This window comes from Lepeophtheirus salmonis, chromosome 4 (assembly GCF_016086655.4).
Source record: "Lepeophtheirus salmonis chromosome 4, UVic_Lsal_1.4, whole genome shotgun sequence".
NCBI classification, from domain to species: Eukaryota; Metazoa; Arthropoda; class Copepoda; order Siphonostomatoida; family Caligidae; genus Lepeophtheirus; species Lepeophtheirus salmonis.
Genome location: NC_052134.2, coordinates 50706221 through 50722673, shown reverse-complemented (window position 1 = coordinate 50722673; position 16453 = coordinate 50706221). Strand labels below are relative to the sequence as shown.

Genomic DNA, 16453 nt, shown 5'->3' with positions numbered 1-16453 from the left:
TTCTACTAGTGTTGCGTTTTGTTTTGAAAATCTTAGCCCGGTCTGAGACTATAATCATTATTATTTTGGTAAGATCAAATTAATAATAGTAAAGTTAGGGGTAGGTCAAAAAATAATGACGTAACGGAAAGGAAATTTCTGTCCAATTTGGTCTAGAAAAAATCATTTAAGATTAGGTAGGTACCGATACCAAAAGTTCAGCCAATTCCAATACTTTCATTTTGAATGGATGGACATGAATTTTTTTATGCAGGTCTTTTATTATTTTATATGTTAAAATTAAAGAAATAATAGTTTTAACCGGGGCCCCTACAGATAGGATCTCCCAGTCTTAAACATATACAATGATCCTCACTTTTTTTTTAATAATTTGACAATTTTATGAAATAATTTAATTAGAAATTTTATTATGCTTAATAGTGTAAATACAGGCATTGGTAGAATCACCATTATTGAGCTGATTCCGATGCATCAGTACATCCCTTCTTAAGACCGAACCGTAAAAAAATAGTTTTCAATCTGAATTTTATCATCGTTTTATTCTAAATTCTTCTATTTACACATTTTCAGACGCTACACGCAAGATAACGACATCTACTATCCCCACGACAAATATTTTGGTCAAGGAGGATCACTCGAAGCACAGGGATGGGATAATGGATCAACCGTCGAAGGAGAACATGCCATACCCGTGCATATTTTTGCTAAACACGTTGCTGAACTTCATTTAAATCAGGTAATAATAAATTTTTTTACTAAATAATTCATGGGGTTCACATTGACGAACGTCGTGAAAAGTTCATTCAAACAAAAAAGTCATAAGTATGATCATATTTAACTTTTGATATTATGATGGAGTACTTGAATTATTCAAATTTAGGAGGTTTCAAACATCACGGATTTCGCATAAAGTGGTATTTGAAATTATTCTGACTCCCTGTATAGGGATGTATATTTCCCTCATATTACGTTTTTTTTAATATTTTGAAAATAATTTATAAAATACTAAATATAGAGGTAAGCAAGAATTGTTTAAGTTGTTGATGAACTAGGTAATATTAGGCCTACATCTTCATTTAGTACAAATGTATGGTTTTTAATATGGGGATCGAGTTTCCAGTAAATATTTGATTTGATACCTTAACATAAATTTTTTGATTATTATACGAACTTGCGATTCAAAAGGTTACTGATTTGAACTGGTTATGTTCCAATTACTTAAATTGAACAGTATTAAAAAGACTGCATTAAAATTCATATCTATAGCAGACTACAGTTAAATTTTACAATTAATTAACAATTTTTTTTTTGTATTATACATTCGTTTAAATAATTTATGATGAATAAAATGATTTTGGTATCTTAACATATTATAAAACAAAGGACAAGAAGTCTAAAAATAGAAAAATAAAAAATAACTTATGCTATTTTACGTGTTTTAGTACTACAAAAGTCCTCCTAGAACGTGGATTTCATATTTTATTGTACTCCAAAACTGCGATACGCGAGAATCTCAAGTGATAATTAATAATTAAATAACTCATTATCTCTCCTTTTGTATAAAAAAAGATTCATAATAATCCTTCAAACGCTCGGCTATTAAAGGTTTTATATTATGTAATTATAAGTAGTATAGCTATGAGTATTTGAACTTACTAATGTCCTAAATAATATTTATATTATAGTTATAAAAACTAAATTTTTAAACTTTGTGAAATAATCAAATGGAATATTATTGATTGATTAGTTCTCCTTGATGTAAATCCCAATAAATCCATAATAAACCTTAGATTAAATTCATCTTTTTAAAAATGCAACTTGATAATAGGAAATAAGCTAACTAAAAATATATATATATTATCTGTAAAGTGGCGTGACAGTCTTTAGTCTCTTGTTTTATATTTGTACTTTTAAAAAAAAATGCCACATACTCTGAATAATTTTCGCAGCGCCTTCTATATGTGGAACGTCAGGAGCGTCCGCAGGGGGTGGACTGGAGAGGATGCATCCACTGCAAATATCCCAGTTTACAAAAAACTGAATTCTTCAAATGTTTCTACTAAAAACTTTAGTTTTGGAAATTTAAAATAAATCAATTTTCAGTGAATAGCTATGGATTTTTGAAATTTATTTTTTGAATTATTTTCAAAAAAATTCACTCAGCCAAGCCTCCTCAAAAAAAAAAAAAAAAAAAATAATAATTATCCTGCAGATGCCCATGAATATACACTTATATTATGTATTAAATAATATTATGATTCATGGAGTTGCTCTAATTTGCCTAAAGGTGGAGCACCTTTCTGTCGTTTTGTTTAAAAAACTATATTACTAAAATAATGCTCTTCCCATAATAATTAATTTACATTCGCTATTATATATTTTTTTGTAACTAGGACGTTGGATTCTGTAAGGAATATGAAGAAATCCGTGCAGCAAACTGTCTGGATGAATACTCCGCAGCTGATTCTCAAAATCCGGAAAACTATGATAAAAATCGTTATCCCAACATTCTTGCATGTAAGATATTTTCTGTATTTTTTATTATTAATTTAGTCTTTTTTTGAATAAAACGGTCCATGATGCACGCATATAAAAAAATATAAAATGAATCAGCTAGATGATGTCTTTTACTCGTATAATTAAATATGAAAGTGTATTAAAGTATTTCAAAATGCAGTTTCTATGGTATTTACATAGAGGAGAGGCTATTCTTTGTTTTTGAATCCATCTAAGATATTTTACATAGATTAATAAAGTATCTGAGAACTTGATATTGACAGAATTGAGTCAGGCTTGAAGATGTAGGAATTATTTTAGCAAACTTTAATGAATTTATTGTTATTAACGATGGTTATTAATCTATCTACTATTGATATTTTTTTGCAATAAATGACGATTTGAAGAAAAAGAAAAGTAATGTGTAAAATTGTGAAGTTGCCGAATTGACCTTTCTGGGCTTTTGTTCGCCTATTTTTTCTGGGATCACAAAAGCTAATTTGAAAGGTCGAAATCCACCGTTTATTGATCTTTACCACCTAAAATTTAAATGTAATCAAACTTGTATAAAGGGATCCAAAAAAAAAAGCAACCTCATTGTGCAAGTGACCTTTCTTTATAATGTTTTTCCTATTTTGTAACAAACTTAAATATAACAACTAGAAACCTAGTCCTGTGAAAGTCCTATGTACAGTGGGTATGTTAGAAAAAAAAGTACGATATGAACATGATAACCCTGACATTTTAGAAGAATATTTTGGAGGAGACCAAGAATAATACTTGTGACGTTGTATAAGATCAGCTACAAGCTGTGAAAGGGGAGGAAGGAGAAAAGGATATAAAAAAGTACATTTGTTAGAATAATATTTATCCCAGATTCTACTTTGAGTCCAACAAGAACTTAAATTAATAAATCAGCAACAACCCCTTAGGGTTATAGTCTGTCTTTCATGAGCACACACGAATATTAAATCAGTTTTTGAATATAATTAAGTCTATTTTAGAAGGGAGGTTCACTACTCAGGATTATGTAATAGTAACAACTGCTAAGGAAAAGAAAATGCATTCTTCAGATTACTAATCTGGAAAAAAGGCACAGCTAAAAAATTCACACGAGTTTCATCACTGTTACTGAGTAGATTGTGTAGAATTTGTAAATTGTACAAGTTACCATTTCTACGTCTCATAACGCTTTTTTTTAAACACAGCTTCCATCATTTTCATTACCAACTATTTATTGTTGATATCTTTTCATATTTATAATCTAAAATTACTTAGTTATAGTCAGAGGTGTATAAAATATGTCCTAGAAAGTGGGAGGGACTTTTTCTAGTTGGTAATATGAATACGCTTTTTTATTTTCCAAAGCTGTTATCAGTATGATTTAATTCATGAACAAATAAAATCTTTATATAAATTAATAGTTGGTGGGTGGGTCCTTTTTTTTTAATATAGGTCTTTATTGGCATGCATTTAAACATTTACAATCTAATACTAATAAAACATAATAGTCGTATACTAGAAAAATAATTCGTTAAAACATGTGGACAAATGAAAATTAAAAAGGCTATCATAAAATATATAGCACTATGAGAAATATTTAAAATAAGTATTTGGAAATAATATTAATTGGATGATGAACTGAAAAAAAACGAGTTTAAATTTTCAATAAAAGATTGTCATAAATATTAGCAATATATGAAATTCCATCGAGGTTGTTTTCTTTTACTGTACGAAATTCTTCGACTATATATTGCGTTTTAATAAGAATTCTCAACTCTCTCATTATTTGAAGCAGAGAGGAAATTTTTTCTTTGACAATTGTTTGTTGAATAATGTATAAGTTTTTTATTAACGTCACTATAAATTTTAGACTCTGTACATTGGCAGTAGAAGCAAATTCCCTGTTTATCATTAAACTACTTGACAACCAACTTGAGAGTCCTAGAAAGTATTCGGTATTTCGCTCGGCGTAAAAACCCATTGCTGATTGCCTTAAGGTTTCCTTGGCTTCCATTTTGTGGGACTTTTTTTATTTTCTTCCTCTCACAGCTGTTTATGAAAGCCAAGCTGTTCTCTTCGCAAAATATGAACTTTTTATTATTTTTGGCACGGAATATGTCTCATTGATTGCTTAATTTTTATCGAAAATTACAGAATTAGTGCAAATATTGACCATTTAATTATAGGACATTCAATTACTGCCTCAACTTAATTTCTTTTTTTTTTATGTTCACTAATGACTATATTTAGAAAGAATGTATCTAGCATAGGCTAGAACTCAATAATTAATAACTTAATGTATAGAAAAGTCGAGTCTATAGAGCGTGTACAATATATACTATGTGGATAGATAGTTGTGTTTTTCCAAAACTTGTTTACATAGAATAGGTAATTCAAACAAGAGTCCTTAGACAATACAGTCTTTAAGCTTAACCTTTTGTAAGCCTTGAGAAATGAAATCAACTTAATCATAAATACTCTTTATTCTTCATCTCAAACAAAAATATTAAACCTTCATTTGTATTTATATTAACATCAAGCCTTACTTCCTTCAGCCTAAAAGGATATTCCATTTAGGAAACTAGGGCACTTCGTTATGTAGCCATGAGAAACAAATCGAGATTTCCCTGAGTTGATACAGTTTAACTGAATTGATTGAAATATCTGTTTTTATTCAAAAAAAAAAAAAAAAATCTTAGTTGTCGTGAAAAAGTCTTTAAAAAGTAACATTCACTCAACTTCAGAGCAATGTGAAAATACATCTTATTCATATTTTCGACCTAAGAAATAACAATATTAATAAAATATCGCAGGCGTTTTGGATGTAGCATTGAGTGTGAGTATAATACAAAGTGCTGTCTAATTTATATTATACGTATATTTTTAGTCGAAGGAATAAAAATCTAGTCACATTATTAAAATATCACATGATTTTTAAATGTAGCATCGATAGTGTGGAGCTACAACTCAGCCAGGTAGCACTATAGAGACTAAAGTATTCCTTAGTTAATCATTAGGAGTTCTCAAGAGAGCTGGCTTGCGTTTTTGAGGATTTTCATCTTCAAGAACAAAAGCTTAAAGCTGATAAAACTCATGAAAAATATGTTTTTTAGAATCTTGATTAAGAAAATCGAATACAAACTATGAAATTTCAAATTCTTAACATGTTTTAGAAGGTGCTATTGGAGTTTTTTTCAAAATATTTGTGCATGAGCCCAATGTTTCTCTAGCAATTCTTTTATCTCATATCAAAATTTGAACTCTTAAGTTTCTTTGTGGAAAAAATTGAAAGTTTAGGCGTGTCTCGAAATTGTTGTTTCTTCTTTTTCTTTTTTTTTGCCGAATAACGAAGCAATATTCTTGGGGCGGCGTGTATATTTAAACTATACAAACTTTTACTAAAAAAATATTATAAAAAATTGTGTTGTTGTTTTTTTCTTGAATTTGGAATCCTAATTCGAAATCTGCATGAAAAATTGGCAACAGAAAACTTTTTCCGGTCAAAAATATTAAAAATAGATTTCCGGATTTAACAACATACTGGGTGCAAGGAATGATAATTAATCTGAGCGCCCGCCTTATTACTCAGGACTAGCTCTGTGAGACAACCCTCTGTGGTCAGAACATCATTACTGACATTTTTCACAAAAAAAAACAAAAAAAAACTTTCCCATGTTTACTTAAGCTCAAAAAAGTTGAGCTTTTTTGGAAGTGAATGGTACGAGCTCGCACCACAACCACCAACAAATTTCAATTTCTTAAAAACATATTCTGAATCAGCACCCAATTAAACATAGAATCACAAGTTTTCTTAAATGTGCACCATGTTTGAAATTCCTGTGATAATCCCTAATCATCAGTCATAACGTCGTTTTGATATTTGTTTCACATTCTATTAATATTCTTCTTTCATTCTTGAGTAGAAAACATCTATGTATTGAGTAACTACGTGAAAGTGCACTCATCCAAAATGGAGAATAGTACTATGGATTTCTGGCGTACCGTTATTTTATATTTTGTAGGCAAAGTTTTTCTGTTTAACGAAGCTCTTATATTACAAACAATACCGTATACTATTGCTAGTTTAAAATAAATGTGGGTATCCACATATCCACATATATTATGCATGTACACTGTACAAGTATATGCGTGTATAATTTGGGAACGGACCATTAGACAATTTATTTGCAAGAATTTTCCATATTATAATCTACTAACCTCAACACATCCCCTTTACAAAAACAAGAGTTTTAGTAATTTTGTAACTTTATTTGTAGGTGTAAAAATTGGTCCTTGACCAATTGAATTTGGGAAGCACAAAAATTAAAACATGGGCATTTCCCCTCCACCAAGCAACATATCTTAAATCCACAAACCTCTTAATTTTAAAAGGGAAAATTGTTTAAGTTTGATGATAAAAATCCAAAGTTCTTAAAAATCAATCCTGAGCTCAGTCCGAATAGTTGTGATAACCCACCTCGATTCATCTTACTTTTGGGTTGCAGCATGTCCAATTCGATTGTACAAGTTCCAAGCTGTACAAAATGCCAATTTGTAGACTACATATATTTATATACTTGAATAGGACCAAATAACGACAAATTGGTTGCAAAAATGAGAATGAATTTAAATTCGTTTGTTCATTGTTTGAAAGGACTTTCTTTTATTTTTTTGGCAATCCCTTATTTTTTTCATCGTTTTGAATTGCTATGTATAAATACTAAATATATATTTAAATTATTATAATATATATTTCTTTATGAAAAAAAAAAAAAAAAATGAGGAAAAAAATCAATCATTAATTCAAAGCTTCATTTCATTCAATATCATTGAAAGAACCCCTCAAGATTTATATTTGAAAAACATATATTTATGCCTTTCTGTTTGTTTGATTTAAAAAAAAAAGTACCATATCGAATTTGCATTTGTATTTCCCAATAAACAAAATAGTATCAGTACATCAGAAAAAAAAACCCTTCAAAAACAAAAAAAACTCTCTAAATGTTTAATTATTATTAAATTAGAACATTAGAAAAAATGATTTACAATAGATGGCGCTGGGATGTCATATAGATACTTTTTATTCACGACACAGATTCCAATATACTTGAAGAAAAGTCATGTTATAGACATTTATAAGTAAAATGTTTTCACAAGACGTCTGCATTGTTGATGACAGCTATTTTGAGGCCCTAAAGAATGATGTTTTATAAGAATAACAGTCCATTTTTCATTAATAATTATGAATAGTGAACTATTGGATGAAAAAATAAGATGAACAAATAAAGGACTTACAGCTTTACTATTTATTAAAATAATATATTTCTACTTTATAGTTTTATAATATATCCGACCCTGAAATGTATTAAACATATGCTGTTACATCATTATACAATTGTATTTCCATAGATTATGTAAAAATTAGCTTATAGGGACGTCGGCAGGATTATATATGTTTTTTTTTATTGGCGAAAAATGTATTAATCATGAGGAAAAAAAAATCTTGTAAGAGCACAAAAAATACAGCCTTCTCCTCTCCCCCTGCGGACGCCCCATACTTATTAGAATGCATAAAAAGACATTAAGTATATTTATGTTATATAGAAAAGAAGAAAAGAAAAAAGAAAAGAAAACAAAGCATTTTGAAATAGTAGCATATTTTAATCTATACAAATTTTTCAGGGAGCAATATATACTGTCTATCATGTATACACGCTCGATGCTTCATACAAAACGGAAGGGAGATTCCATTATTATGATTAAGTTGTTATTTCTTAGATCAAAAATACTTTATTTCATAAATATATGCATACATTCATACAGAAAGACATACAAAACTTGCTTTTTTAATATAAATGTGGTAAGTCAACACAAAAACCGTATTGTACATCAATCAAGATAAAAAAGTTCCAGTATAATTTTACGTCTTAAAAAAGGTCGAAAGGAATAAAAGTTTTATGTACAGGTCGTAAGACTGGACTGAACAAATGAGTACTCATACATCACTACTCATAACTCCTCCAACTCTGCATATGCGTTTATCTAAGACATAATAAATCAATGTTGTTATACCAAGTGGTCCATTGAAATCTGAACACTTCATTCAATAATTAAAAAAGGTTGAGTGATTTAAATTAGTTCATATTTCGATTTATTAAAACAAAAAAAATTAGTTAACAACAAAAAAAAACCTAGCCTCTTTAGCTTACGTACAAGTAGAGAAAATGACAAAAGAACAGGATCGACAAATATTCTAGTAGCGTACACCCAGCAGTGTGGCGTCTCAAGGACTACCGGGTACGACGTCAGCAAGTACCAAGCGTGGGTGAAGAAGAAGAGCTCTGTGAAAAAGGTCAAACTAAACCCGGAGGAGCTAAAGAAAACAGCCTAGACCAATTATCTCTAGTCAATGAGAGTCCTTACAAGAGATCTGAGGGTTTTACACCAAATTGTCCAGAGACCTCACAAGAAGTGGGTGGAAAGAACCTTGAAACCTTTAGACAAAATCAATAAAAGACACCCATTTCCTCCGTTGGTAGACCCTTTTGAATGAGTCTTTTGAGTTCTCTTGAACTCTTTTGTGACGCTTTTGGCCCCCTGCACCCCTGATGCAAGCTCCCTCGACTACACAGAACTGCAATGTCTACCGATAACCTCAAAGCCACAGGGATGACTATATCTGTAGCGGATCCAGGCTTTCTATCACCGCCTTGACGCCATCATTGCCACAAGGGACTGCTACATTAATGACTAAGAGTGCTCAGACACACATCTATTTATAGCATTCATTTTGTTTAAATTATATTATTAGTTAAAAAGTTTTATCTTGTTGAATTTTAAAATTCAAAGTGTGCAGATTTTAATGAATCACTCCGTACAGTCTCATTCCTATGCTTTTTTCTCCACGCTTAGTAATAACAATACGAATATATATTACATCACCCCCACCAGGAAATGCACTTAAATCTTTTATCATTTTTTTTTCATGTTCCTGATAGGGGTGAATTAATCTTTGAGCAAACAAGAATATATATGTATATCTGTAATATACCCTCATGTACTTGATATCTGTCGCCTTGAGGTATATATCTAAAGATGTATGAACAGGGGAAAGATCTGATTATTATTAACTCAGTTTGTGTACGTATGTAAATATACGATTTTTCATAGTTTTATGAAAAATCATGTTAGTATTGTGTACATGAATCATCCGTCTCTTTCCTTAAAACTCAACACGAATACTTAGTTGGGGTGTTACGCCACCCCAAAATTAAAATGATCTTTTTGCATTATAAAACTTTATTTTGACACAGTCAAATAATACTCAACTTATGCTAAGATTATGCACTCTTCTTTTATATGAGAAACTAAAGGCTCTTTTTATATTAGTAGAATATTTGGAAATTAATAAGAAAATTGAATTAAAGAAATCTTGTAATGAATGTCTTAAGGAAGTAAAAAAACTATTTTTATTGATTTTCTTTGTCAATGCAGTTACGTTTTTGCATCGGGTTGTTGTTTTGTTTGTAAGCAAGATTATGGAAACAATTTACGGTCAATTTTGGTAAAACCCTGCAGTAAGATTATTCTACATATTTAATGCAAATTTCTGTGTGTGTGTTTGACATAGAATCACAGCCCAAACAATGGATGGGTTTTCCTAAAAATTTTATGTAGGTTCTTAAGGCTCAAGAAATGGTTATGGTAATATTTTTTTTGTGTCCAAAGCAATGGGGTCTCTAAATAGCATTTAAAAAAAAATTAATTATTAAATAACAAACGACTACTTCATATAAACCAAAAAATAAAGACCGTTAAGATCTAGACATAATTCTTACTGCATGTTCGTATGTTTCTTTGCAAACTTTTCTCAAAGAAGATTATAAGATTTAGGGAAGAAAAAAAAAAGAAGAGAGACCAAGACAAAGTATTTTTGACAATAATATGAAAGATAAACGAACAACAGTTTAACTTGAATATTTTTTTTATAAGGATTATACTCTAATCGAAAAAAATCGGACAAATTCAGAAGTCATTTTAATGCCTTATTGCCCTACTCTCTGTCCTTATAAAAAAAAGGGTGCAAAGATGTATACCAACGACAACATGCAGCGAGACTCATTCTTAAAATTTTACTGGTCTTTATTTTTTATTTTGTAATAAGCAAAATATTATTTAAATAATTTTAATTCATTAATATCCTGGGAAATACCTGGAAGACCTATTCTAGCAGGTACATATTGACAGTGAAATGTCGTTCAATTTTGAGAGCTCAAGGTTACACAAAACATTAAAGATTCTAGATGAACTTTAACTATTAAACAAATTGAGAGACATAATTTTAATTAAATTTTGAGAGGTCAAGTTAAAAAAGAAGAAGTTCATGAACCAAAATTGACTATAATGTAAAATGAATTTAAGCGGAAGTTCGCCCATTCTATTTCATTTAATTCATTTTCATTGATTTCTGGTGGAACAACAAGCAAAGTAGAATTATGCCTGATTGCCACATGGACACTTCCCTATTGTTTGTATCGTTGTTCGTGGATTTTGTGGAGTATGATAGTTTTACTTTATGTCTTTGATCGATACTCCACCACAAATTGACCTAAAGAGGCAACCACAACCGATAAATTCCAAAAATCGACCTATATTTTGATAATATAAAATAAATAAATTATTTTTATTTATTAAGTAACTCATTGCACCATTATTTTAATTTAATTTTCTTTTTCAATTCATAATTATTCCACTAAAAAAACCCTTATTTTGATCAAATAAAAATGAGTGCATCTAACTAGCGCGAGTAACTGGAATTCATATGAGTTTTTGCACGTTATTCCCTTTTTTTCATCTTTAATATGACTTGCGGACTTTTTGCCACAGACACTCATTGCAAAAACCTCCTTTTAAGGCACACTCCTTATTATTTGTATGTTAATGTACTATTTTTCATGGTAATATACATTAGACTGGCCCCATTTTCAGTTTATTAATTTATTTTATTGCACCAAAACTTTTTATGCTGAGAACAATAAAATAACATAGTTTTGAATAGTTTGAGATCTCACCTGTTTTAGAGGCATACAACAGAATTTGAACATGAATAATTTATCTGACAATTTCAAAAGTATGTTATAACATACTCCAGATAAGGGACTACTTTCCTTTTGACATCAGTTATGCCAAAAAATGCCATTTTATGTGATAAGAAAATATGTGATTTTTTTCGGTATAAAATTGGCTATTTTTAGGTTTATTGTATTGTCTCAAATATGAGTTTAGAATACATAAATAATGGGTAAATTAAATCATATAATGACTCTTTTTCCCTCCTCCTCAGATGATCATACTCGAGTTCGCTTTCGAAACGGAGCTAAAAACTCGGAAAAAGACGAATACATCAATGCAAACTATATTGATGGCTTTCGACAATCCCGCGCCTACATTGCAACTCAAGGTCCTATCAATGGAAAAACCTCCAATGAATTCTGGAGAATGGTTCGAGAACAGCATGTTCAAGTAATTGTTATGATGACGAATCTCTTTGAGAACGAAAAGGTAAGGTCTATAAATTACTAAGCAATGACTCCGAGGTATGAAAACGGTCGATATCTTCGTGTGCGTACATTCAGAATAAAAAAGTGTACGTTGGTAACTTGTAAGGTGTTGGGGTTCTTAATAATTATTCCTTCTTTTTTTGGAAATTCTATCAAAATAGAAGCTATAAGCCAAGGTGGGAAACAAAGTCGACATGATCATTATTTGTACAAGGTAATTGTTGTACTTTAAATTCATGTACCCCGTTAATTCACCTGTTTAACTGAATGAACAATGTAAGTTATGGCAAGGGAAGAAAGATATGCATATGACATATCGAGAAATGACAAAAAATAATAAAATGCCGCCATCTTTAGAGGTATCTTGCTATAAAAAAAAGATATCACAACGTTCAAGTATCTTATCAAGGTGGTAGATACGTTTGGCTACATTATTTTAAAGCTTTCTTGTCTCAATTTTGAAAATTCAAACGTATTAACGAGCAAAGAGCACAATAGTATTTCCATGTTACCAACATGCGTTGCTAACTTTGATCATTTTGGAGGGATTCGGGCATAACCACAAAAATTATCAACACCGTTATATAATTACTTATACAAATATGTTTATTTTATAAATATACTAATAGAGGTTGCTCGCATTGCAGGGCCGAATGCAAGGTAATAGAAATAAAGAATGAAGGTAGAAAGAAGACAAATAGAAGGATATAGCGGGAGAAGGAAGAGATAGAGAGTAAGAAAGATATATAGTAAATAGAAGAATAAGGAGGTTTTTTTCGGTCAAAAACATGCCCTTGACGATCTTGGAGGCCCTAACATATTTAATAGGAACATGCTTGATTATTTTATACGTTAATTTTCTAATTTCAGATATATTGATATAAACATTAACAGACTTACAAATATTAAGAAATTACAAAAATATTGTGGGCTTTAGAAACTTTTAGGGGGGCTAGCAACACCACTGGTCACCAACATATACTATTTCTTATATGTTTGCGAATATTTCGACAAATTTAACACCTTACCGAATGAATGTATGCAACTATTTTCTAAATTATATTTATATAATAGCAAAAATGTGATATGTACTGGCCAGACGTAGGCTCCGAGACCTATGACGACATTGTCGTCACACTCATACGTCAAGACGTCCTCTCCCATTACACGCTGAGGACCTTCACCCTTCGCTATATGAAGGCAGGTAAAAAAGAAATCTCTAATGGATCTGCAGAGAAAACGGTATATCAGTATCACTACACTGCCTGGCCGGATCATGGTGTTCCCTTTCACACTCTACCTCTCATTTCTTTCATTCGAAACTCTGTCAATGCAAATGCGGGTCTGGATGTTCCTATACTTGTACATTGCAGGTAAGAGATTAATTTCAAATTATGTTTAGATCCGTAAATATAAGCAATGTTACTATTTTTCTTTTGTCACATCATTGGTGTGAGCAATTAATTTTCTTGATGAAATTACAACCAATTATAAAAAATATATATATTTATAGACAATGCAGACAGCGCTTCAGTGTACACCTTGTTATGCTTCTGATTGTATAAAAAAATGCACAACGAGTATGCAAAAAAAAAAATGAATCAAAATTTTATGTAACAGAGTTACATAAAATTTTTGCTTAGAGGATTCTTGATTAGTGTTTCAATTAAATCAGAAATATAAATTCTAAGAGATCTAATTTTCCACCAATATTTGAATTTGATTTCAACCTCATTATAAAAATAAGCAATAAGAGTTTCATAAATTGTTTTGTTTTTTTAAACTGCATTGGTAACTTATATAAAAAAATCATTATCAGGGAGTTGTAAAAATTTTACCACTTAATATCTACTCAAATAAATTAAATTTAAATCCATACTAGAGGTGAACTATGTAAGCCTTCTTTACTCAAATACATATTGATATATTTCAATTAAATCTAAATTATTTATGCTTCTAATAAGTTTATTTGGTATAAAAACAATTGATATATTGAAGTGTTATTTATTTTCTATTAAAACGCTTTAAGTCGTGTGTTTTTTTCAACTTTTAACATGAACTTTCTCAAGACTGGATGATAGCATATAAAAAATAAAGGTATATTAGAAATCAGAAACTTTTTTTCTGAAGAGTTTCAACTAATTTTTATATTGATGATTCGTGTTCTCCGTCTGTGATATGCTGTTTCTCAAGATAGGGGCTACCATATTTATTTATTTTATCTCAAGTGAGGTTATTTTACAAAAATAAATTTGATATTCTAGAATTTGTTTTCCCAAGAAATTGACATTGCATTTCAGTTCTAATTTTATCATGATTATCAAGCACTTTGTTGGGGTAAATATGGTATAAAGTGCATATGTTCTCTTATTTACTTTTTATGCAAGTAAAGCACATCCCTATGAGTCGTAAATCATGCATGTATGTGTACTATGCGTCTTTGTACATACATCTATACCTCAATGCTGATGTGTACTCAATTCATAAATCCTAATCAAATATCGAAATATTGGAAGAAGTGACTTTTCAAACATGAGATGTTTATCGAGATTTTACTCACTTCTTTATCGTAGAATATAATATCATGTACTTTGCTTTTTTGTGTAAGCTCCTTGCACGAATAGTTTTTTAAATAAAAAAATATATTTAGTTGATTTTCTATTAGCTGTTATGGGTTGACACTATCAAGGATGGGGTCCAGTGGATTGGTACTTGTCCTCAGGAGCTTAGCCCCCACAATTATCAACACTGTTACATAAATAGTTTTATTTTATACAGGGTGACCCATTTGGTGTCTCGAGAAACCATGCATAGGTTTGTCAGGGAGGACCAGAGGATGAAACCGTATCGTCAACTTATCAACAAGGCCAAAATGGCCAAGAGGCTGGCCGGGTGAAGGTGCTTCTGTAATTCTTCAATTCTTGTAGGCATGTTTAAATCATTTGGACTGAGGCAAAGATCTCCACTGTGGAGGTGGCTTATGACATCCACAACGACCAGTTGCTGGATGAGAGAATTGAGGATATTCCCTTGAACGAGCAAAGCACTATAAACTGCAAAGTATAAGGTCTTGGGATCAGGCTAGATGAAAGTCATATCGAGGCAGGGCAGAAGTAATTTTCTTGCTGAAGAAGTTTCTTTCTTCTTCGCTGTATGAGGCTGCAATGGACTTCTTGATTTTGTAGGTAGTCTAGATGGAGATGCCAACTGTTTTTGGACTCTTTTTGGACCTGCCACACGGGCAGGGGAGATCTTACATGCATTGCCTTTTTTCCGACATTTTTTCACTTAGAGACATGAAAAACTTGTTTATTTTTGTTTCAGCTGTTATTTTGTTTATTGTAAAAAAATATAAACAGTATAAAGTCGTAATAAATGCTACTGCAAGTTTTGTGTCCACATTCTGTGAATATTTTTATCAGTTTTAACATGTACTTGTAAGGAGATATTTTGTCTTTAAATGTATTATTTAGTTCCTTGCTACATATTTGTTGAAAGATGAAAAGGCTTTAATCTGACAAGATGGAATAATCAGCTTAAGATGATTATATCTGTCCTCTTCATTGAGGATGATAAATTGTTTTTTTGCAATAAATTTCTGGGCTAATTTCTAATAATTTATTTTCTTTAGATCTAACTCATAAAATGAGATTCATACAAATCAAATAATAAATAAATCATCTATAGTACTTAAACTTCTAGAATGAAATACTTTGCAGGTACTTGTAAACTTGATAAATACCCTTCAATGAAGTATTTGGACTTAAATTTAAGTGCATTTAAATGTACTGGCCATTATCCTGACCTTTAGTATGATTTAGAACAGCTGAAAAGGATCTATAATTTTATATTTATTTACATATACGTATATCAAGGACGTTTATTTAGAATTCATGTCATTTGCTACTCAGTCATTCATTTTTATATAATTCATTCTATGAATAATACTTATATAATCATTAACAGTTGGCAATAATAATAGTACAAATGGCTATTTACCAAATGTTTTTTCTTCAAATTTTACTTATTTCTTGCAGAGGCGTAGTTCTGAAAAAAAAAGTAGGCCGGCATGTGGCATAGAAAAACGAATTCAATGCCATTTCATTTAGTTTGAAAATAAGTTATGCAAGGAAGAGTTTTTAGCCATTATGTTATGATTAAGTATTTTTTCATAGATTAATTTATTTGTGTTTCACATTTTATAGGCCATCAATTAATGTTGATTTTCACTCATATATATACTGGGAGCGGGGATCAAATTGTCGCCAAAATATTTTTCTACAAAGAACAACACAAAATATACATTTTTTAACTTTTTTATTGAAAATCATAACTATGACGAGCATATAGGTATAGAGTATCCCCAAAAATCGCCAACGGTGATTATATGGAAT

At 30.3% G+C, this 16453-nt stretch overlaps 1 protein-coding gene across 2 annotated transcripts in view; it reads left to right on the top strand.

Moving 5' to 3' along the window:
- Positions 1 to 16453, top strand: part of LOC121116142 (putative receptor-type tyrosine-protein phosphatase mosPTP-1) — an 87320-nt gene that overhangs the window by 43054 nt on the left and 27813 nt on the right. For both annotated transcript variants that reach the window (XM_040710375.2, XM_040710374.2), the window contains exons 10-13: positions 571 to 736; positions 2394 to 2517; positions 11843 to 12060; positions 13134 to 13432. In XM_040710375.2, coding sequence (XP_040566309.2) covers positions 571 to 736; positions 2394 to 2517; positions 11843 to 12060; positions 13134 to 13432 — 807 coding nt within the window. The remainder of the gene's footprint in view (positions 1 to 570; positions 737 to 2393; positions 2518 to 11842; positions 12061 to 13133; positions 13433 to 16453) is intronic.